This window comes from Ascidia mentula, chromosome 3 (assembly GCF_947561715.1).
Source record: "Ascidia mentula chromosome 3, kaAscMent1.1, whole genome shotgun sequence".
NCBI classification, from domain to species: domain Eukaryota; kingdom Metazoa; phylum Chordata; class Ascidiacea; order Phlebobranchia; family Ascidiidae; genus Ascidia; species Ascidia mentula.
Window position 1 is genome coordinate 15,919,950 of NC_138568.1, and position 23,640 is coordinate 15,943,589.

At 36.5% G+C, this 23,640-nt stretch overlaps 5 protein-coding genes across 5 annotated transcripts; 3 read left to right on the top strand and 2 right to left on the bottom strand.

The window, feature by feature from the left end:
• Window positions 1-680: 680 nt before the first annotated feature.
• On the bottom strand, window positions 681-11,448 carry LOC145895750 (dehydrogenase/reductase SDR family member 1-like). The gene is made up of 9 exons (XM_082984532.1): window positions 11,434-11,448; window positions 11,144-11,293; window positions 10,722-10,801; window positions 10,527-10,659; window positions 10,320-10,466; window positions 10,020-10,089; window positions 9,466-9,546; window positions 8,998-9,089; window positions 681-737 (listed from the first exon to the last, which is right to left on the bottom strand). Exons 1-9 carry the CDS (start codon window positions 11,446-11,448, stop codon window positions 681-683), a joined length of 825 nt encoding a protein of 274 aa, XP_082840658.1.
• Window positions 1,187-6,186, top strand: LOC145895074 (DBH-like monooxygenase protein 1 homolog). Its single transcript, XM_082983825.1, has 15 exons — window positions 1,187-1,363; window positions 1,704-1,814; window positions 1,877-2,026; window positions 2,815-2,905; window positions 2,962-3,143; window positions 3,337-3,414; window positions 3,471-3,575; window positions 3,741-3,843; window positions 3,902-4,071; window positions 4,369-4,463; window positions 4,531-4,687; window positions 4,746-4,894; window positions 4,966-5,053; window positions 5,331-5,429; window positions 5,912-6,186. Exons 1-15 carry the CDS (start codon window positions 1,211-1,213, stop codon window positions 6,080-6,082), a joined length of 1,902 nt encoding a protein of 633 aa, XP_082839951.1. The 5' UTR covers window positions 1,187-1,210; the 3' UTR covers window positions 6,083-6,186.
• A 1,582-nt stretch (window positions 11,449-13,030) lies between the features above and the next one.
• LOC145895075 (dehydrogenase/reductase SDR family member 1-like) lies at window positions 13,031-17,375 on the bottom strand. The gene is made up of 8 exons (XM_082983826.1): window positions 17,229-17,375; window positions 15,496-15,645; window positions 15,282-15,361; window positions 14,386-14,518; window positions 14,191-14,325; window positions 13,935-14,004; window positions 13,574-13,654; window positions 13,031-13,203 (listed from the first exon to the last, which is right to left on the bottom strand). The coding sequence occupies exons 1-8, from the start codon at window positions 17,373-17,375 to the stop codon at window positions 13,031-13,033; spliced, it is 969 nt and encodes a 322-aa protein (XP_082839952.1).
• A 2,165-nt stretch (window positions 17,376-19,540) lies between these two features.
• LOC145895751 (methyltransferase-like protein 27) lies at window positions 19,541-20,730 on the top strand. The gene is made up of 4 exons (XM_082984533.1): window positions 19,541-19,751; window positions 19,944-20,061; window positions 20,130-20,244; window positions 20,530-20,730. Exons 1-4 carry the CDS (start codon window positions 19,541-19,543, stop codon window positions 20,728-20,730), a joined length of 645 nt encoding a protein of 214 aa, XP_082840659.1.
• A 1,408-nt stretch (window positions 20,731-22,138) lies between these two features.
• Window positions 22,139-23,413, top strand: LOC145896165 (protein stum homolog). The gene is made up of 3 exons (XM_082985041.1): window positions 22,139-22,268; window positions 22,741-22,978; window positions 23,220-23,413. The coding sequence occupies exons 1-3, from the start codon at window positions 22,182-22,184 to the stop codon at window positions 23,411-23,413; spliced, it is 519 nt and encodes a 172-aa protein (XP_082841167.1). The 5' UTR covers window positions 22,139-22,181.
• The last annotated feature ends 227 nt before the right edge of the window (window positions 23,414-23,640 follow it).

Sequence of the window (23,640 nt, forward strand, 5' to 3'; positions counted from 1 at the left end):
CCAAACATTGTATGCTCAAACCCAAAATTTTAGTAAAGCCCAAACCAGGTCCGGTAAAAATTCATTCAACCATGACGCACGAACAGGACCCAATAAGGCAGACGCGACATAGGCCTGAAACTCTTTACAGGTCAGTACAAAAATGCAACATCATGCTTCAAATAAGTGGGTTAAGCGTCAGAAGTACACAAAGTACGACTCGGATTATGATTTTGTGCGGTCTGCAACATAGAGGCGTCGATTGGCCTTTATGTTACTTAGGCCTCCCAGTTGAGAATTAGTCTACGTCCACGAATGGTGTCAGTGCTTAGTAGTCTGCGCAGTAAGATTTTATGAGAAAGTGATGCCTGTGCAGGGTGACAAAAATGTGATTTGCAATTTACAGACATGCAATAAAACTGAATGTGGTAGACATGCGATGCAACAGGCAGGTAACAAGATTAGAAAGGGATCAGTTTTGACATGTGTGACTAATTATTTATGATGTAAATCTTTTGTCGAAGTTGTGGGTTTAATTGCCATGTAGCAATTGGCTTAAAAGTTTCGAAACCAAGTTGTTAGTTGTATTTAATGTGCCACGGGAGTCATTATTTGTAGTTTCTTAGGTCCAATACGCAACAAGACAGCTTTTCGTATTTACCACGACATGTATAATGCCTGTCCGGACATGGAAACGCACGCTATTTCACATGGCCATGAAAACATAATATTTGAGTATCAGAATAATATTTGAGTATGTTATAGAGAATATTGTTAAAGTCGTAACCTAAAAAATATATTTATTGTGCGATTGTCATCAACACCATGTTAGCCATCCGCACAACAGAATTTCATGTCCGCAATGGTGCTGATGGTCCCACAGGTTGAAAAGCACAGATGTAAACAATAAAACCGTCTCGAAATCAGCTTTCGGGGGATATATGTGGTAACCTTTCACACAAATCGCTGGAATCTGGGTGAGCCCACGAACTGGGACTTTCGACATGATTGAACACTAAGCGACATGGCTTCTTGTTACCGCTTAACAATTGTGTAGTTGTCTGGACCAGAGGCAACAACTCGAAGGAAACAAACGGAATATCCTTGGTTAAATTAAGCAGAAAAGTGAAAAACTTATTTCACCTTAAAGGTCTGCGCAAAGTTTGGGGCGTGTACAATCTAACTTCCTATAAATTGTGTTTTATCGAAGACAATTAGTCGTAGGATCAACATGCATTCGCTGTTGCTTATTGTTTCTGCGTGTATGGTTATTGCATGTCAAGCTCAGACACCGAGTCAAACTTATTCCCATTCAAACCAACTTGACAGTGCAGGAAATATTTTTCTCTACTGGAACTTTAACACAAGCTTCATCACATTGGAGGTTAGTTCGATTTACGTTCAAGTTCTATTGAACACAATTAAGGCCTTTGAGAAGAATACGAATTGTTTGTGCGGTCTAAATGCTGGCCCACAGGGGAAATCTTGTGGCCCGTAGAGAATATCAGAATGTTCATCATCCATCATCATTTCGATTATAACTTTATGTAATATTTTAATACTCATTGTTTGGAAGCAATTTGTGGTCAATTTTTTATACTTTCGGTATACACCATATTACGTGAAGTGCAGACTGGAATGTTCGCAAACTCACAAAACCCTGACAAAAATACTCCTTCTAGCAATGCTATCGTAAATGATCCGAAAACGATGTAATTTTATAGCTTCATGGACAAACTACTGGATGGATCGGTGTGGGGTTTTCCCCAAGTGGAAGCATGATTGGAGCCGACGTGATCGTGGGTTGGGTGAAAAGCGGAGTCACCACAATTACCGTGGGTGTTTTTATATTGCAAACATTGAACAAGTTAGTAAAAATGATAAATTTTCGTCGTAGGATCGGCACGCCACTGCCAACACCTTTCCACCAATGGACAGTGAACAAAACATCGATGTCTTGTCGGGCGGCGAAAGCAACGGATGGACATGGATTAAATTTACGAGACAACTTGCAGCTTGCGATATCTCTCAAGACGTTGCCATCACAGTAGGTTTTGAAGTATAACAGGACAGAATGGCAAGTACCCAGAAATTGGGACTGGACAACATCAGCCAATAGGGTGTAACTTGACTTCGCAAATATACGAGATCTTGATAGTTTTCTTGTACTGTAGCGGGGATATTTCGGTCTTATAATAACGCATTACTTTTCTTCATTTTACACGATCCACGGCATGTAACTTTACTAGCAAAACATCAACATGACTTGTGTTTTTCTTTTTTTATTCTTTATACAAGGTATGTTTGTGTCGTGGCCAGGGTTACTTGTTTTTTGCAAGCAGTGTTTAAAAAAATAGAAATGTTCGTCATAATGTCACATATCAATGTGTCGAACCACTACTGATGAAATAACGAAAACACAAAACTTTTTCTGTGACAAACGTTATATCAAACCGGATCCACAGTACATGATCTAAAGGCAAATCTTGCGCAGCGAGTCCAGTAACGGTGCAGATCAAACGCAAAAAAATCAGTTGCTCATTGTGAATATATTTATTTGACAGAAGCGGACCCATAGTTTAAAAAACCTCATTTAAATAAATGCCACAATAACTTTGCACCAAACAATTTTGGAACGAGGCAACTGAACAGTAGCTGAAACCGAAAAACCAATGTTTTAGTATTTTTTTAGTATCCGTTTTTTCGGATTAAGGTTTTACATAAACGATTGGCATTGACGCACACAAATGACTTTGGATAGAGATTCAAGTGTTTTATGGCGCGATAAATTGAAATTGTCGGGAATATACTTTTGTGAAACGATTTAATTTGCAGAGCGACACCATGAAAGTAATCTACGCCTATGGAGCCAGCGACCCTACTGGTGACGACATTGTGGGAGGAAATTATCACGGAACCAATAGAGGTACAATAGTAACGTCAAAACAATGCAACGAAATCGTAAAAGGAAGACATTTGCAGGAACAAAAAACGTCATTTTTACGGAATCCGCCGATGCGAACTCAGTGGCGCCACCTTTCGGTGAAACTACCGAGACCTTTACATTGCGAACTGGTGGCGTGACTATTCCAACCGCACGGACCTATTACAGTTGTTATCTTGTAGCATTTCCAACTGTTCCAGCGAAACGCCACATTGTAAAGGTTAGGAAATGCAAAAAAATCTTACGCTGGAAAACAACCTAAAAGGTCTCAAAAACAATTGTGTGTGCATTGCCACAAATATACGATGCACAAAAAAGTAAAGTCCTGGGCACACAATTCGAAAACATTATTACTTGTGCGGTCTATGCTTGCTGTTGTGTTTTCATCGAACTCTTTACTTCGTTTCTACCAGATTTCCCCACTTGTGCAAAGCGGCAATGAGTTGTACGTTCACCACGTCCTCATATTTCAATGTGTCGACCCACTGCCGGTGAGAAAACAGAAACACTAAATTTGAATTTTTTTTCACCAACATTATGTGTTTAGAACGGAACCACAGTAGGATCTGTTGGCGAATGTCACACAGCCAACGCCCCAATAGATCACTCAATTTGTCGACATGTTATATTCGCATGGGCTATTGGCGGAGAGGTAATTCCATGATATACGTATGCCGTAGAAATTTATCTTGTGTTAAATACACCTAAGATTTTTCCTAATTAAAACAAAACTTGTATATTTTCTATTGAACATATGATGATAATTTACTATGCATAAGTTTTGCATCCATTTTACACGTCTTCGTTTTTCTTGAAGGAATTTGCACTTCCGACTGACGTTGGATTTCCATTTGGCGAGGCAGGCGACCCCAAAAACGTTGTGATTCAAATGCATTACGATAACCCCAATCTTACACCAGGTATGTTTGCAGCAAAACGCATCATGCACTGCTAAAAATTCATGCTTGTGACTAACAGGTGTAGTGGACAACTCTGGTTTGACGTTTCACTACACAAGCCAACTCCGAACACATGATGCTGGTGTCATTCAGACAGGTCAGGCGGTAAATCCGATTGCTCACGTGATACCGCCAAATGCGACGTCGTTTCTGACGTATGGTGATTGTTCCGGGAATTGTCTACAAAGTGTAAGTTTAATTTATCAAATCAGTTTTTTCTAAAATCACTAAAGTATTACTTTAAAGTAGTAAAAATGACAAGATTTATGAGAATCAAGAAACTGGCCCATACTGTTGAAAACATTGACATGTTTTATTTATTTAAAAAGTTTTTTCAACTGATGATTGCATAAGCTCTTGCCGAAACTTTTTAAATAAATAAAACATGTCAATGTTTCCAACAGTATGGGCCAGTTTCTCTATTTTCAGAATGATGAGTAAGTCCGCAAAGTGTTAATAAGAATTATATTTTGATTTGATAAATAGGCGATGACGGCAGCGGGAGAATCGAGCATTAAAATTTTCGCATCAATGTTGCACACGCACTTGTTGGGCAGAAAGGTTACTTTAAGACAAGTCAGGTAACGTTATGATAAAAAATACTGTGTTTTGTACAAAAAATGTCAAAGATTAACTTCAATGCTACAGAAATGGAGTGGAACAACCATACATAACCAAAGATGACACATATGATTTCAACTTTCAAACGTACCGATATGTTTCACCGCAAAGAACAATTCTACCAGGAGATAGCCTCCAAGTTGTTTGTGATTACGACAGTTCAACCAGAACCACTTTAACATACGTAAGTAATTTAATTCTGTGAGAAAAAAGTTTATTGTACAATCAGAATGTTGTTACAGGGAGGACTCGAAACTACAAGAGAAATGTGCCTGGCATTCGTTATGTATTATCCAAAGTTGCCTATCAGCGTTTGTGTTACAACTCCAGCTCTAAATTCTAGCTTGTATCAAGCCGTGGGTCTAACTGATCCCCAGATTGGTGACTTAACGTAAGAATGCATTGCTAACTTTCATGCATAGCTAACTTTCACTTTCATCACAAAATATTTTTGTATTGCAGTTTTACTGGAACTCGAGACTTTACCGCTTCACTGGCAAGCTTTACTTTTCAAAGTACTGGACAGACTCTTGAGGAATACTTGAATACCGTAAGCTTTAAATACTTTAATCAAAATTACTGTACAATAAAATAGACTAATTAACTAATAATTAATTAGGGGATAAAAATAAAGTTTTGAAAGCCCACGACATTAACATTTCACACGAATTTTAGACATGTTTCTAACTAACTTGTTTTACCTGTTGGTAAAATTAGTATTAAGCATGACACATGATCAAAGCACACGCAATCGGCAGCAAGTATTTTGTGTTTTAACCGTAGTACCCAGTACCACAATGCACAAGAAAACAATTTTTTTTATTTAGTTTAATTGGGATCAAAATCTGGCCACCGAATTCGGTTTAAAAATGAATTTGAGACCAAAACTACAAATATGTATCAGCAACAGTGTCGTGCCTCCTGGGGTAAGTGGATTCCACATAATTCATATTTTGTTTATATTTCTTAACCATAGCAAAATGCACCTCTTTGGGGCAAAGTTGGTCCGTGGCGCTTAACGGTGTATGGTTCAATGGCATCGCAGCAAAGGCATCATGCCATGCGATAAAAACATGTTCTATTTTTAAATTGAAAAGTGACGAAAATCCGACTTCTGGGGTTAATGTGCAGCAGGGACAAACAAGCACCAAAATTTATTTAAACTTTGTTCGCACTTTACCAGTCTTTAGTTAAGGCAACGACTTTGTTATTTATCATGACATTCGCTGATATTCTGAACCAAAAGCAAGATTACTCCAAAAGTTTGGAACTACATGTTGTTTTTATTAAAAATAAGAAACAGATGAGTTGCCCTTCGAAGTTTTGTAATAACTATGCAATGGCATTTGTACAGAAACAAACTAAACTTGGGAGTAAAATACCAACTAAATCACCATTTTGTTGTAAGGTTAAAACCTCTGTGTTGCCTTTGAACATCACTCAACCATACAATGAACCAGTACAAACCTGCTTTGTGCCAACAACAACTGCAACAACAACATCCGGAAAAGACAGCCCAAAATCAACAACTGGAATTTTTGTTTATGCATCACTGCTTTTTATTCTCATGTGGTATTAGTTACGGTGAAGAGTTTATTTTTGAACATATTGTTTAAAGCACAATTTCAACAGCATGGTATGTGATGTATGTTACAATTACAGTTCAGTGTAAAAATAAATTTTCTCCTAACCATGCCTAGTAATTTTTTTTAGAAGTTCTATTTTTGAATGTTTTTGGTGTTAACTGCAAGTGTGTGTTTCTGACACAGGTTTGCTATAGAAAAGGGTTAAGATCTTTTGTGTCGTATCTGTGAAACGTACAAACAGAAGTAGGACAAACAAGAACGTAAAATCACTAATTTCGTCAAAAAATATAAAAAGGTGCACTAAAGGGGATGTCAACAGCTTATACGTTACACACGAAACACGAAAACGTTTATGATAATACCAGTTGATCTTCGGGCAATAATATTAATTTCTTTCTTTCTTTTTATAAATATGTCTATATTACTTACTATTGGAAGCGTTTGTTAACAGTTTAAAATTTGTCACTTCTTTATTTCCCAATGAAAGAAATCATCGACGTCCACTAAGCAACACATTAATTTGAAATATTTACCATTTCACTTTGAGTAGCTCCTCCGCGCAACAGAAAAACTGCCTTATACATCAATACGATGGGAGTGTCGTGTTTTTTGCTTTTTGGTGCAACAAGGGAATTAAACCACATATGCATACCTTAAAAATATATAAATACAATTCATGCATTGTGTGCAACTTATTGTTTGATTTTATTTATATTTCTGACACTTACCGCCAGCAAAACAAGTTGAACGCTACGCTATGAATGTTTTTCATGTTTGCAAAAAGGCTTCTTTTTTGCCTGTACATTGTGTTCTTTAAGTGTTAAATAATTTCGTATTTGAACAATTAAATTTTACTAATACAGCCAATCATTAAGTGGCGATATTAATTACTACCATGGGTAGATAAGGATAATACCATACCTTTCCAGTTTTTCAATCCATTACCCAAATTACCACTGACTGGGGAACGGTATGCTAATTACCACAAATTTAGGTTTTTCGTTGAAAGGGAAATAGGTTTGAACAAAAAACCCATATTATTGGAAAGCTGCAGAGAGAGTGTGTACACGCACTGTTTCGACCTGTAAGGTATCATAAGTGCAGCTGTTTAGTGGCACTGTGCTAGCTTTTGCACTAGCAGGCACACTAGTCTCAACTTTGTGGTACCTTTCGGTCAACGTCGATCTGCAGGGTACCCTATACTGAGTACCGAACAACAGAGACGACGAACCACTGTGGAGCGCACTATGTCCAAACGGATCTGCTTGGCAACCGATAGTGCATGGTTTGCAAAAAACACCAAAGTAATATATGTTTGGCAGACATATCTAATTCGTTGCATGGTCTGTTGCAAAAAGGACAAACAATGGCAAGGCATTCCCAAAGTTATGCGAAATAAAACTTTGTAGCCATGTTGGACATCAGGGGATGTAAAAGCGTAGACGGAGAGCCCAAGATTCTCGCTGGTGACTAGGTATTACCAATGCCGCCTTGTCGAACTAAAAGTCATTTCGTTGGGATACGAGTAACCGGTGTAAAAAATAAGCACTAACATGTTGTTCCTTATGCTCTTGGCTACATTTGAAGCGAGTTTAAAAAAATTCCTCGGTTCGGAACATTTTTAAATATGTTGTCAAACTTTTCGCCTTGAATACGCACTTGATTGGGTTAATCTTACGCTGCATGCCACATGGCCCCTTGTCGGACTGAAAGTTATTTCGTCGGCATACGAGCTACCGGTGTAAAAAATAAGCACCAATATGTTGTTTCATATGCTTTTGGCTATATTTAAGAAGAGTTTAAAAAAAATCCTCGTTTTGAAACATTTTCAAATGTGTTGTCAAAATTGTCGCCTTGAAAGCTCACTTGTTTGGGTTGATCTTACCAGAGACTACTCAGTAGAGCCTGCTGAACACTGCGCACGTACCAACGACACAAATAGTCTTATTGCTCTGGCAATACACAACATATAAAATTATAACTTTGCAAAAATGTTAATAATAAACTTGATTTTTTAAAATTTAAATCAGATATAAAATTAATCTTCTTCTTTTAAATAAATAAAAGTGTTTGAGAAAATATTAAGATTAGTTCCGCTTGAATGCACCTGGTAACTACGCGACAGTTTCAATCAAAATGCATTGGAGAAAGTTGTGTACTCGAACGTTTTTTCGTATTCGCTTGAGTTGTTGTAGCCTTTCAGGTTGCTACATGTGCGAAAATTGTGTCATGCATTGAAATACTCCACTAACCTCATACAATTTCTTATTTGTTCCCATAGCGACAGTTTACGACAATTACACAAGGAAATACATTGGAAAGAACATATTTCGGGTTAACGCCACCTCGATGTTACATGTGCTAACATATAGAGGTCAACAAATATGGGAGGAATAATAACCTTCATTCAGAGCACTCTCTCTTCCCTTAAAGTTGATTCCGTAACGCATACTAAACCACAATGTTAGACAAGCCTTCTGTGATTATATCTTGAGTAAGTGACAATTGTCATTTTCTGTTTATTATACATTTTGCCACAAATCGACATTGAAACTTGCGGAGTGCATAAAATTAATGGGTAAATTTGCACATCAGAAATAATACTTAAAGATTTAAAAAAGTCCATCAAAAAACAGTACAAAATTAAAGTCTTTTATATCCCTACAAGAAAATAGCCATAAAATCAATTGCTACTAAACATAATTAAAGCACACAACATTTTTAATAACAAATTTGAGGTTTAAAATGAGTAGCAAAATTGATTTACATATTACATAACATAAAAATGCAGTTTGGTTTACGGAACACACAATTGACCATAGCTTCTACACATTAGGAATATTTGCTTGGATTCTTTCCGTCTTTTGGTGCTGCTTGCTGCAAGAAAGGTGAAAATAGAAAACGGAATCCTAATAAAACTTGGAATGTACGTTGCAAGCCACACAGCCCCTGATACAACAGCTATTGTTTTTAGACCCCTCATGCTTGCCGGAAAACGACCTGAAAGAAACATAGAAGAAAGAAGTTATAACACTTAAAATTTATTATTTCTGTAAGATGTCAAAATGAAAGACACTGACGCTGATCGTCAATCACCGTTTGTGAGTAATTTTGGATAGTGAAAGCTATTCACGATTCCACACTGCACTGCACTGCACCATGACGAAATGTGGCAATTGATTGCTTTTTTTGTGAGGGATGTTCAGATTGATAATAAATTAATGTTTGATTTTATTTCGATCAAAATAATTTGAAGATGGATGGTGTTTGTTGCTAACTACTACTACAACTATTCATTGCAATTTACAAAAATGAATGCTAGTCAGCACAATTTTTAATAAGCAGGCGAAAAACAGCGCACTTAAAAACAATTTACCATCAACATCCAATATGTTAAATTCAGCTGCAATATCAGTTGAAAGAACAACTTTTCCAGCTCTTTTCATTATGTCTTGGTCTGTAGAAACATAAATTCAATAACACAGAGATCAAAAATATCTTTTTTAAAATACAAAGCAGATATACATTATTTTAAAACAGACGTTGTGGTAAATTAAAATCTAAACATGGTGTATGACATTGGGCGCCCACTGAAAAATTACCTCGCTATTTGTAAAGCTCGACCACAAGCAAACGAAAAGTAATCTAAAAGCGTATAAACGGTTAAAAACATTTGGACCCACTTTAAATAGTCCTGAAAACGCTTATGGCGTCATTTTATGTGACGGCATAGTTTTCCGGCACCCCTAAGAATTTAACACACCTGGCGCCAATGCATATGGCTCCATGTGTTTGTAAGTGACTCTAATGATGTTGTGTATGTTTACATACATGCACTGAAATCTAAATAAAATCATTGTACACTCACAAGTACTATAGGTTCTTTAGATAAATACAATATTATTTTTATTGTTACGCTACATTACCAACCTGCTAAAAGACTTGCAATGCATTTTCCTGAAAACTCTGGTGTTTCTTCATTATCAAACAGCCATTGTAACTAAAAATATTTTATATTTGTTATCACAAAGTATAAGTTCCATAGCAAACAAATGTTTCCGAAACTGCTGTGACCACTTGCTCAGAAAAGTATAATTTACTGAAAAATATATTAAATGGTTAACAACCGCAAAATCTATTTTTTCTTGTTGTTTCTTTTATAGCATTTCCTTGTGGTAGTTTTGTGGGATAAAATCTTCAAATTAAATTAAACCAAATAATATGCTATACAAGCTGCTCAACATTTTTTGATTTTGAAACTACAGACTCTCTTGCACTAATGACTGCTTCAGTTCTCACTAGGCTAGGCCATAGAGACATGAAGGCGACATTGTATGGTGCCAAGTCCACAGAACAATCTCCTGTCATTCTGTCTATCTGCAAAGTACAAATAAAAATTAACCCTGGCATTCATGACTATGATACAGTGCAACTTACTGCAGCTTTACAGATACCATAACAGGGTGTTAAAAAGTATCTTACACCACCAATGGAGCTTATATTAACAATTGGACCTTTTCTTCGTTTAATCATAAGGCGGGAGGCATGCACAGCACACTTGTAATGATTTCTTTTTAACCAGAAAAAAATATATGCCCATGGTGAGACAGTTTGTGCATATATAATGATTACCTCAGACCAGCATCATTAATTCTGTCCCATCCATCCACAGGCTGGTCCCAAAATTCTTCTTTTGTATGCTCCATTATCCACTAGAAAATTAATTAAGACTTGAAGCATTTTATACCCAAAATATAAGCATGCAACAACAGTTTATTCTTGGCTGATGTGTGTGTTTTGTTCAAAATACAATTTAAATATGACAATGCATTCATTTCTTTTGTTTATCAAGGATTTCCCATTTTATTGCAAATTACAATTGTGAGGATTTCCACCTTTTACGTAGTGCTGATGATTTTTAAAGTGAAATATTTTTGTCTTTCATAAGAAAGCTGACAGATTTTAACTTGGAAATAAATGTTTCATTGTTGTGGTATACATTTTTCCTAGTCACGAATTATGTGGTAATAAAGTTACATTGGAAAGCAACTTACATTGAGAGCAGAGTAGGCATTGTCTACAAACAAGTCCAGCTGCCCGCCATTCTCATTTGCAATCTGTTCAAATAGTTTCTTCACTTGAGCATCATCACTGTGATCACATTGGATGGGAATACATCTTCCATGTGCTTCCCTTTCTTCAGCCTGTAATGTGGAATTAACAAATCAACTGCACATGTCAGTTGGGGTAATTATCGGACAGTTAAAGTTATGGGGTAATTAGCGGATGCCACCATAGAAAAAAACTATGGTTCCCTTAAACTTTATCTTGTACATGTGGTAACCTGGAAGCCTCCCATGGTTAAAAATACCATGTGTTGATTCCTCTGTGAAACACTGAAAAAATTTTTTTTAAGGGTGGTTTATTTCACGAACTTTTTCACACAAGTGCATGTAGTAATTTGTTAAAATTTAACAGTGTTTTAATGATTTGAAATTTCATTTAGGAAATACTGGCAGGTCAAGCCCTGAAGTTTTCAATGAAGGTTAACTTAAACCTCTACCTATAGTCTGTTTTCAATGAAGGTTAACTCAAACCTCTACCTAGTCTGCCCTCTTAGAAAAATGTGTCCAATAATTACCCCATGCACATTTTTGCATTCAGGGGTAATTATTGGACACTGACATTACGTATAAATATCATAGTACCAACTGTTTTGAGTGGTTATAACCAGGATTATATGTAATATAGGAATGTGGGATGTGGCCAATTCAGAATAACAACTTTGGATGATACGAATTCTAAGCTATTCGAATTCAAATTCTAATTTTAAATCGAATAATAGGATTTAGTTTTATAACTTTTCCATAAATTTCATCACATTAATTTTTCACCTATTTTCTTTTCATAAACATGGCATCAATGGCATGTAACAATTAAGAGATTATTACACTCATGCAGACCTTCGAAAACAGTCAATTACATTATTATGCAACCGGCAAAATCAGAATATAATGCAGTATTTTGGATTCGATTCAACTATTCTAGAATAGTGTGTTATTCTATAAATCCCCTTTCTGTATGTAAATGCAATAACCCCAATAAGAATGCCTAGAAATACATACAAAAACAAACAAAACTATGGAATAGCAGGAATTTATGATGTGCATAGACATTAACAAATCAGCAGTGTCAAGAAATTAGCAGTAATAAGAATATTAGCAAATTAGCAAGTAAACCCACACAATATGTAATATATCAGTGTCTGCACTTTATTTCCACATCTCATAGAACGTAAGGTTGTAAACCTGTTTTAAATTCACCTGAAACAGCATGGACTTGACAAGTGTAGTACACTGTCCAACAATTACCCCACATGTGTCCAATAATTACCCCAATTGATGGGGTAATAGTTGGACAGTAAAAACTTAAATTATCTGCCAACCGTTTTTAGTGCAAAATAAAAATGGTTTGATTTGAATTAATTTGATTTAACTAAATCAAATATGTTTGAGAAAATTATAATGAAAAGGTTAATTTATTAGAACAGTAATTTATTATGTTATAAACCAGGTACAATAAATCAAAATACAATAATTGCCCGATGTAGCCCCGGCAATGCAAAAAAAGACCTACTCAACAAGAGAACTTATTAGGCATTAATAATGGGTTAAATGATGGTTTACTGCTGACAAAAAATAAATTTTAAATATCAAACAAAAAGCTACACCAGATAAACAACACAAAACATAGTTTAAATAACAATCAGAATGTGAAACACAGAAGATCAAATTGCAAAATTCAGGAAAGTTGCATGTAAAAGGTATTAATATACTGATTGCTTCCAAGTATTATCGCACACAAAATTATAATAACAAATTATAAGTTGATTTCAGTTTGCACATGTAATAAGGTAGTTGGTTGTGAGCGCTTTACACACATTAAGAATATTTGCTTGGGATCTTTGTTACATTTGATACACTTCTGCTAGCTGCAAGGAAGGTGAAAACAGTCAATGGAACCCTAATAAAACTTGGAATGTACGGTGCAAGCCACAGGGCCCCAGATGAAACAACCATTGATTTAAGGCTTCTTATGCTTACTGGAAAGCGACCTGTTAAAAAAAGGTAAAATATTTTTGCAGATTTTTCCATGTTTTTTTTAACCAAAACAAGCACCGAATCAAGTAAGGCATAGGTTCTAAACCCTTTATCTCCAATTTACCCCCCAGAGGCATTTGAAGATTAATTTATACCCCCCTGTTTTAACATACTAATTTTTCAAAAAAGAACTTTACAAGTAAATGTTAAAATATATCATTGGACACTGACAAATCTTGTTAGAGTCAGGTGCCCAGATGGTGATGATTGCCCATATGGTGAAAAGAATCACACTCTTCCATGTGATATTTATGCCAACTACTAACATTATTTTTTGCAAAATTGAAAATAAAAACAGAAAAAACACACTAGAAAGCAATTTACCATCAACATCCAAAATGTTGAATTCAGCTGCAATATCAGTTGAAAGAACAATTTGTCCAGTTCTTTTCATTATGTCTTGGTCTGTAGAAACATAAAATTGATAAACAAAGGACAAAAAAGATATCACCTTGAAAGGAACAAAAAAGCTAAATTGTTGTTTAATTTCGATCATGTGTTCAACTTACATAAATGACCGAATATATTTGAGTAAATGGTCTGGATGAAATGATATTTGGTGATACAGAGTAATCAAATCTAACAAATAACATTCAGTGAACACACAAGGAGATCCCATCATAGGATAATTCTTTTTACTGCAAGAAAATATAATAAAATATTTTTGATTTTTATAATGCATTACCCACTAAAAGACTTGCAATGCACTTTCCAGAAAATTCTGCGGATTCTCCATTTTCAAAGAGCCATTCAAACTAGAAAAACATATTGTATTCATTGTCACAAAATCTGTTAGCCATGACAGATAAAATATTCTATTGTGCATAAACAACTAAGTATCAATAGCAACCACAAAATATACTGGTTATTTTGACAGCTGTCCCAAATACAAGTGGCGGATATAGAATGGTATAATTAATAAAGTATCGAAGCTACTCAACAGTTTGAGCTCTTGCTGCATCAGTTTTTATTGCTGCATCGACTGCTTCAGTTCTCACTGGGCCAGGCCATAGAGATACAAAGGCAACATTGTATGGTGCCAAGTCCACTGCACAATCTCGTGCCATTCTGTCTTTCTATAAAATAGAAATCAAAATGTTAACACTGTAACACAATAATAATACAGTGTAACTTACCCCAGTTTTACCAATACCATAACAAGGTGTTTGAAAATATCTTACACCGCCAATGGAGCTTATATTAACAATCAGACCTTTTCTTTGTTTAATCATAAGGCGGGAGGCATGCACAGCACACTTGTAATGATTTCTGTTAAAAATACAAGCCAACAATATATCATAAAATGTATGAAATGATCCTTAAGTTGTTTGTTTTGCAAGTTTACAATTGATATACATATATTCTGCCTATGCTTGGAAACATCATTATTAGTATTACCAAAAACAACAAAATTTTAAACCAATATAGTCTGTATTTGTATGTAAGTGAATGTTTACCTTGTGAGCAAACAACTAAAGGATTCATTTAGGAAGTCAATTTTATCTGTTGGAAGTCAATTATATACAAACCCCTATTTATGAAATATTTTAGCTAGGTTGTCTCTTTATACTGCACAGGCCTTGGTATGTAGTTTGTGTTTAAATATCACTGTTAAATTCCGTGTTTTGTGCGACAATATTGTACTCTTTGTGACCCACTTAATTGATCGTGCAAACTGCAGCAGGGGTTGGACCCCCTAGTTTAGGAACCCTAAATTCTAGGCCAATTAAACCTGATTTGTAGCTGCAGCAATATTTTTCCAATTATTTAAACACAGTTTTTTTTGGCAGACTAAATTTTGTGCCCTTACAGAAAAAAAAACTGTTTACTGGGTTTGACCTTTATATGCAATATTGTTGGATGAAATATTAAACTATTACTGAAATTTGCTCATTTTCCCAAGTCACCTTATTACTGGCAAAGTGCATGAAAGGACAGAAATGCGCTAAAATATTGCTTTTAGGTCAAACAAAATTTCAAGTTTTTTAAATGAATGGCACAGGTTCTATTTCTCACATTCAATTGATATTACCTCAGTCCAACATTATTTATTATGTCCCATCCATCTTCAGGTTGGTCCCAAAAAGTATATTGTCCATTTTCTATTACCCACTGGAAAATAGTTTTAACGTTTAAATCTTTCTGAAAGAACCGAAATAGCAACAATGTAGTTATAATTCATATGTGCATTTTAGTTTAAATAAAATATATTATGTAGTGCTAAATCAACATAGAAAGCAACATACATTGACAGCAGAGTAGGCATTGTTTACAAGCAAGTCCAGCTGTCCATCATTCTTATTTGCAATCTGTTCAAATACTTGCTTCACTTGAGCATCATCGCTGTGATCACATTGTATGGGAATACACTTTCCACATGCTTCTCTCGTCTCAGCCTGACCAAAAAAATAAACACAACAATGTTAAAGATATTTTGTTTGTAATGGATATGTTAATTGATGGCAATCCAACTGACAGCAAAACCAACTAAATGATAAATTTGGTTATCCCAGGGTCATGAGTTCAAAGCTCGCTTCGAGCTTGACTTTTCAGATCTCGCTCCAACTTGTCGGTAGAAGTGGCTGATCCAGCTTGTTACCAAACCTTGCAATTAAAATTAAGCCCTCAGCTGAGATGCTTCAGGTGGCAAAAAGTTGAAAACTTTACTTGTTACAACAGTGGGCGCCAGTGCTCCCTTGGGGTTTGTTATTTTAAATGGGGTGATGGGGAATAAATGGACGCTTGCGGGCGCTGAGGAAAATCACGTCGGGGTCACCAATGAAGCGATGTTTATTAAGGAGCCAACAAATCAGACTGACGGGTACTTCAACGAGCAGCATAATCGAGAGACATGCAGAAAAAGGCAATTGACGCTTCTCACGGTTCGATAAATTTCATGCATTTAATAGTCTTAACTGTTTCATGTTGTATTGACGTTAAAATTTACGTTATGATTGTAAATGTTTAAAAAACTGGTGATGTTGCATCAATCTAGTCTGTCTATTACATTGATGTTGTCATGATAAAAATAAATTTGTCATAATTTTTTGCCAATTGTATGGGCGTTTTCAAAAAGACGAGGTGGGTAGTACCGGCAAAAAAGTTTCAGAAACACTGAGAAAGACAATACATGGCGATTTATAGTTCTGACTTTGTGTCATCAATCGGTATGAGTAATGCTATACACGCAAAGATTGGCTGAAAATGCATCAGGAGTTTTTGACAAAAACGCGGGTAGCACAGCGGTAAATCGTTAAATTTTCGTTTCGACAAAGCAGAAATGGTCGAGAACTTGCACTAGTATGTGCCAAGCATCAGAAACGAAACGTCTGGAATTAACTGCAGCTTGCGCGATATTCATTTATTTGGCTTTGGTGCGGGTTTTTACTGCCTCGTCAGCATGAAAAATCGCAAAAAAGACACTAAATCACGGTTGTACAACGGTGCTTAAGGCATTTCAAAGAGGTACACGAAGGGTGATTGTTTTATGGATGTGCAGGGGAGCCACTGGGCTCAAGCGTTACTTTATAGAGGAAACACGAAGTGTAAACAGTTGAGTGATCACGACTTCCATGGCCAAGTGACTACCAAACTCGTCAGTTGCTGTTAATTCCAGACGTTTTTCTTTGTCTAAACCTAATTTTTCGTTTTTGGTGCTTGATACATATATTCCTCGACAACTTCTACTTCGCCTAAACATGACATTTCCTCCAAAATGGATTTACCGCTGCTCTACACGCATTTAACTGAAGAACTCCTATCTAAGCCAAGGCTTTTCAGCCAATCCTCAACTGTAACATTGTGACGTCAGACCTATTGATGACGCGAAGTCGTAACCACGAATACATTGTTAAAACATTGCTATTTTTCTGCAGCTAATGGCCAACCTCATCTCAATTTTAACATCAAAACATATAGACGCACTAATTTTGTTCAAAATTTATCTGCTTTTTTTAGTTTACTTCATAATTTCCCATACCTCCTTTGACACAAGGTTAAGTTTCTCCAAACTTCTCCCAGTTATGTAACATGTTGCACCATTTATTGCCAGCTGAAGAGCAATACCCTTTCCAACGCCTCTGGAAGCTCCAGTTACCAAGCAAACTTTTCCTTGCAGGTTAGGCATAATAAACGATATGTGACAAAACCCTAAACAATTAAAATTACTTTTTATAAATATTTCAGAATTTTACCCAATGCCAAAACTTTTTCAATCATTTACTTAAAGGAACGCTAATCGTCCATCACAGTTTGTGAACTATTTTGGATCGGTAATGTTAGGTGGCACTTTACCAAGCGTATGCTGCTCTTTACACACAATGACTCAATACATGATCAATTTCCGTCCCGACAAAATTTAAACACGTTTTCTGCGGGCGACCAGAAGAAACTCTGGTGAGACTTTCATGGGTTTTATTATTTTATGGTACCAAATTCTCAACCTCTCAGACCACAACCATACAAATGGTCAAACATGCACAATTTCGCCAGTAAAATTGTTAAAACAATCTATTGATTGGGTGATGTTAATCATCCATAGTAGACGTTTCGAACACTGATGCGTTTATCATCAGTACATATTAGAAAGGAGCTACAACAACAAAGCACTGAGAAGGGCAGGAAACTGAACGAGCAGAAAAACATGCCAAGGGCAAATCACATGACAGCGAATGCACTAGATCTCGTCTGTGGCGTCGTCATTACACATGTTTCGAGCCGCAGTGAGAACCTATATGGTAAGGACTTATATGAATCCACTCAATGTCCTGCTATGTGTAATAAAATTAATCGTTCGTCAGTGTCGTAAGGGATCGAAGTTGAAATAACCAAACAATAACTAGCACACTGCCTTTACTTTTGCATACAGGTCGATAAAATCCCGCACATACATTGGGCGCCAAAATCCATCAGATCATCAATTTGAAACCAATGACCACCCATATCGCTATATAGACTGTATACGTTGAGATATATGTTGGTATAAGTTAACCTGGCCGCCAGTAAGCCGAAACAAATGAAAACTGCATTGCTGCAACTTAAATTATCTTGAGAGCCTTGCTGTTGGTTGATTTTTCTGTTAGAGCTGCTGTGATGTCTTGGCTTGTTCTTGTCACGTTTTCAAATTGACCCTAACGCTTAGAAAAAGGGTCTCTGCACTTGGCAGACCGAGAAAAGTAATCAACGAGATATCGCCAAAAACGGTGCCACAATTAAAAACGGCACACAGAACCCCGGCCAAGTATGGCAATGACAACGTAATAGATTTGGTTTTTGCGCAGGATTTTAACTGACTTATCTGTTGTAAGCATGCAAGCGGAAATGTTCTTACTAATAAAACAGTTCGTATGGATGTATGTCGTGTTCCGCTTCCTTTTGGAGTTTGGCAGTGCAACGAATTTACAATTACAATTAACAATTATAACATAACGGTCATATTACATGTATCTGGCGCTAAGCCTACAATTGTGTTGTGCGTAATTTCCAACTAGCAGTATCAAGCAAACAAAATAGAATGGAATCGAACAGAATGGAATGTACAAGCACCAGATTGCAAACAGAGGAAGTCCAGAGAAGAGGAAACTATTTTACGCTGTTATATAGTGGTACGAAAATCAACTGTTTACTTGGGAAACAGAATTTGCTGAACTCCCACATACATTGAATATATTGCAGCGTTGCCTTTGTGGTGGTGGCGTAACAGTTTAACATTATTGCACTAAGTTAACTTTTTCTGTAAGTTGTGCGTTGCAGAAGGTATATTAGTCGTGTGAGGTTGCGTTTATTGCTTTTAACATTCTTAAACTTAACTTTTCAGTGCTTTCTCGCTACTTATCAACTAATGGTTTATGAAATTGTGATATAAGTTGAATAACTGTTGCAACGATCGAATGTTGCACTGGTGTTTGTGAGAACAGTGCAGGTGTCTCAATAGTTTATTGTGAGCGCATAATACTTGACACAAATTTGTTTGTGAAAAACAGCACCAATGTTCATTCTCTTTTATCTTTTTTCACGAAGAAAATGACATCTGCCAATTTGGGTAGTGTTTCACTGCAGGAATAATTTGGCTTTGATCCGAAAGTCTTCGTAGGTAGTTAGTATTACTTGAGCGCTGTTTCAGGTCAAACAAACATGTTGTACAGTCGTGCATATTTTATATGTATTCGTAGTTTACTTGAACTATAATTTCGCGTGTGTGTCTTACAATGTCCGACAGATGAATAATAATTATGCAACATTTTAAAGTCCTGTTCTTTTAGCAAATCACCATTTTAATAGCAAAAAGTTTCAATGTCTTCGTTTCGCCCAGCCACAAGTCTACACAGTGCGGTCACAAACAGTAGCACCATCAAAGAATCTCAGCAAGCTTACAATCTCTGGAGCAGAAATTACGACGAGGATGTGAAAACCTATTCTTACGTCATGCCCAAAGTAGTGGCAGAAGTTTGTGGCAATTTCATCCCAAATAAACGGGAAACTGCGATACTGGATCTTGGCGCTGGTAAGTGCAGCTGTAAACTGTTAGACGTTTGTATATGTCGCTAATCACGTATTCTTAGTTAGAAAATTGTCTTGATTCCTTCGATTACAAAACTCCGCATCGGGTTTTTATACTTTTACCGTGCAACAAAATAGTCTGAAGACTAAACCAGTTTGTATTCTGGGGTACTATTTACGTGAATATGTTAAATAGGAACTGGATTACTTGGATATTATTTACGCAACAATGAAGGTTATGTTGGCAATATTGACATCTTGGATGCCAACATGGAAATGTTGTACGTTGCTTCCAAAAAGGGCTTAAACTTCAGGTGAGTAAAAAACTTCGTTAACAAATCCCTTCTTGTACTTTGTGGTAAATATTTGTGCTTAACCGCAGGTCGGTCATTTGCCATCTAGTTAACGGTCTATTACCCATGCGTGACGAAATGTACGATGCTGTAGTTTGCTTGGGTTCAATATTTCCTCAACATTGCCCACCGTCCACCATCGAGGTCAATATTATTTGATTTATAACTGGACTGTTGACTACTCGTGGTTTCGTGATAAATATTTATTTCTTGACATACAGTTATTTAGATGTTGATAGAATACAAATTGCAGTTTGATTTGTTTCATAATTTTTTGTGTATTTCAACGCTGTATACATGTTGTGTTCGTTTGAGCGAGTTGGTCTTTTTAGCCAATATACACATGATCCCGAGAAATGAAACATGCATAGTCCGTTACCATGTAATTCGTATAAATCTTTCGTAATTTTTATCCACTCTTGTCCACAGGCCATGCTGGATGTAATTAAATCGGGCGGTTTCCTCATTTTTAACTTTCGACAATCCACTGATGAGAAATTCAATATTGATGTTAGTGACACAATGCAACGACTCAATGATCAAAATCAAATGGTGATTTTGGAGAAAAGTACGCATGCAGCTCATAAGGACACCGGCGAGACTGTCCTGTACGTTTGGAAGAAGACCTAGATCGCAAGATGTCAATACTTTTTGAAAACTGTTCAAAGATACGTTGTTTTTCTAGTATGTTTTGTAGAACGTGGCAGTGTCACGTGATCCATCCTATAAAAGTGATACTCTGTGTGGTAAAGGACATTTTATTGTAACTCATGTTTGTGATGTGCACTGTTGTTCTGTTCGGTTGTTGTTGGGTAATAAACTACAAGAATTCATTGTGTCAGCAGTAGGATTTCAACCCTTGACTTCATTAGGTGACAAGACCACCAGGCTGCAGTAACGTTAAAAGCGCAAACGATTTCATCAAGTCATATTTTAATGAATATGGTATTTATCCATATCCTTCAAAAATAGAAGCAGTAATTTCCACGAATCCTCCTCGCGACCTAACTGAATTGCACAGGTTTTGGGGTTGAGCAAATCAACTCGCTAAATTCGTTTTCCGTTTGGCAGACATATCAGCGACCTATTTTTGAAATATTATGGTTATTTGGCCTATTCCGGATTCGATCCAGCAAATCCCTATTCTGTACACCAACACAAACAAGAATAAGCACCACGGATAAGTAAACGATTAATTCCTTGGCAGGAAATTAAGTTTTAAGCAAAGGACGAACAGTTCAATTCACATAGTGGTGATGATTTTACAACATGCCTTCAGATTAAAACCACTGTTTACTTTTGATAGAAGACCGCCAGTAAACATCACTTGGATGTGAAGTGGAGTTTTGTTACATACGTTGTGTGGGGTATGAACTGCGTAGCGTTGGTTACAAGTTCAAGGAAGTTGTTGTCGTCAAAGAATGTTGTTTCCCTGGTGTGTATTCTATCTAAGCAAACACTGTTAGGGCAACAATTTCTTCCTTTAGATAACCGGCGCAATTTCCGTCGCATAAACAACACGCCTGAATACAACAAAATAACAGATCGTAAAAGTTCATTATGCTGCTGCCCTAATCAAAATAGAGAAATTTACGAGTGAGCGTACGAATGAGTCCAGTATTTTCTCCATATATTCAGCAGTGTTAATCGCTTAGCATTTGCTCTATCCTCCTCGAAAGGAACAATATTTACCAAGTAAGCATCGTCGCCATCACATGCTGAGCGTGACTGCTCGTCAGCTTTAAAACAAGAGCGTAACTCAGCTAGTTAATATTTGCCAGTGTCCAGCTATGGGATCGATATTATGTTTCGCTCTGGGTTTGGGCAGGTACATATCTGTTATTGGCAAGTATACTGAACGAAATCAATCGTTGCTAGGTTGAGAGGGACGTCGTTTTAAATATAATGCGATTAAAAAATCACCCACATGAAGTATTTTTGTCATTGCGTTTTGATGGGGAAACATATACGAGCTAATGCTTCACATTTTTACAAGCGATGATTATGTTGGTATTGATATTTTGTGCATTAGCAGATCTGTAGAGTAGAAACGTACGCTGGTCCACAGATACAACGACGAAATGGATTCGCAAATAAAAAGTATGGAACCGCCACCGTATAGCACACCAGCAGCAGCATCAGCACCCTATGCCACGGCACCAACAGGGGTATGTTAAGAATGTAAAATAGGTACTTGGCAAAGTAAACCTGTATGAATGTTTGGAACATGAAATAACTGCATGGTTGTGGCTAACTGTGAAGTTATATTGTCAAAAGTTTAGCAGACAAACCTGCAACAAATATTCAGCTATACTTCAAGAAAAGTATTTCGTACTTTTTCAGCAACGGTTTATGAATGCGTAACATTAAGAAATTATTAATAATGCATTTTGTGTGTATGTGGTGACAATCGTCAAAATGTAAACATATCAAGATTTTGCATCTGTCAATTCTGTACAAATTGTCGCGAAGCAATATAAATTTAGTTGTTTGTGTAATGCTCGATTGTGTCGTTGTCAAAATCAGAGCCTAATTAGCAGACAACATCAGAAAACAGATAAACTTTTACAAATTTTTCCAATTGCTAATTAAATGTACAACAAATGTACGACATCATGGTAATAATAAACCTTATCCCAGATGCCAGTAACGGGACAAATGCCCCAATCGGTTCCGGGGCCCTCATATCATCAACCAGCGACCCAAGTATATTATGGACAAGGGCCTCCACCTGCTCAACCTCAACAAGTGGCTTACGTGACGCAGACAACTTCCACCAGTCCAGGGACCTACCAGAGTATGCAGTCCGCTATACCTGTAATGCCCATGGCCTGTGCTATCACACTCTGCATTGTTAACATCCTTTTGCCTGGTATCGGTAAGTAATCTTAACTTAGAAGCGATTCACAAAGTGGGTTTCGAGGAGCTTTGAATGTAACAAAATATGAAGCTTTTAGTTTTAGTAAAAATCATATATGTCTGAAACACCTGTTTTAGATAAAATTGTGAAATTACTGGAGTGTTGCATTAGTAATGAGATTCCTTTCACACGTAAATTGCATTCAAATGTGGAATTTTTTGTAATAGTTAGATTCACAAGAAAGCTTTTTTATGTACAGGTACGGTAATAGCCTCGTTTACCGTGTTTTGCTGTGCCAACGTCGGCCAGTCAGGCGGTGGAAAATTTGGAACTTTTTGCCTTAACTTCTGGATTGGATGGCTCCAACTGTTTACAGTGTGGATATTTCTCATTGGGTGGGTGTGGAGCATTATGTGGGGAATCGCATTCGTTTCTGCAGCAGGTAGGTTATAAAACTTATGCAAAGTACTGCTTTTGTGCATAGTAGCGTTGTTTAGGTGTCTTATACAAGAGTAAGCCATCATTAACAGAGTATTCATGAACTTTATGATATGTGTAATAACTTCAATATTATTGCAACAACATCTTGCAGTTTGGTAGATTAGGGAGAAGTGCATAAGTTTTGATTCTGTGTGTAATTTATGCATCTTGGTAACAGCCATGGACGTTATGCCATGAGG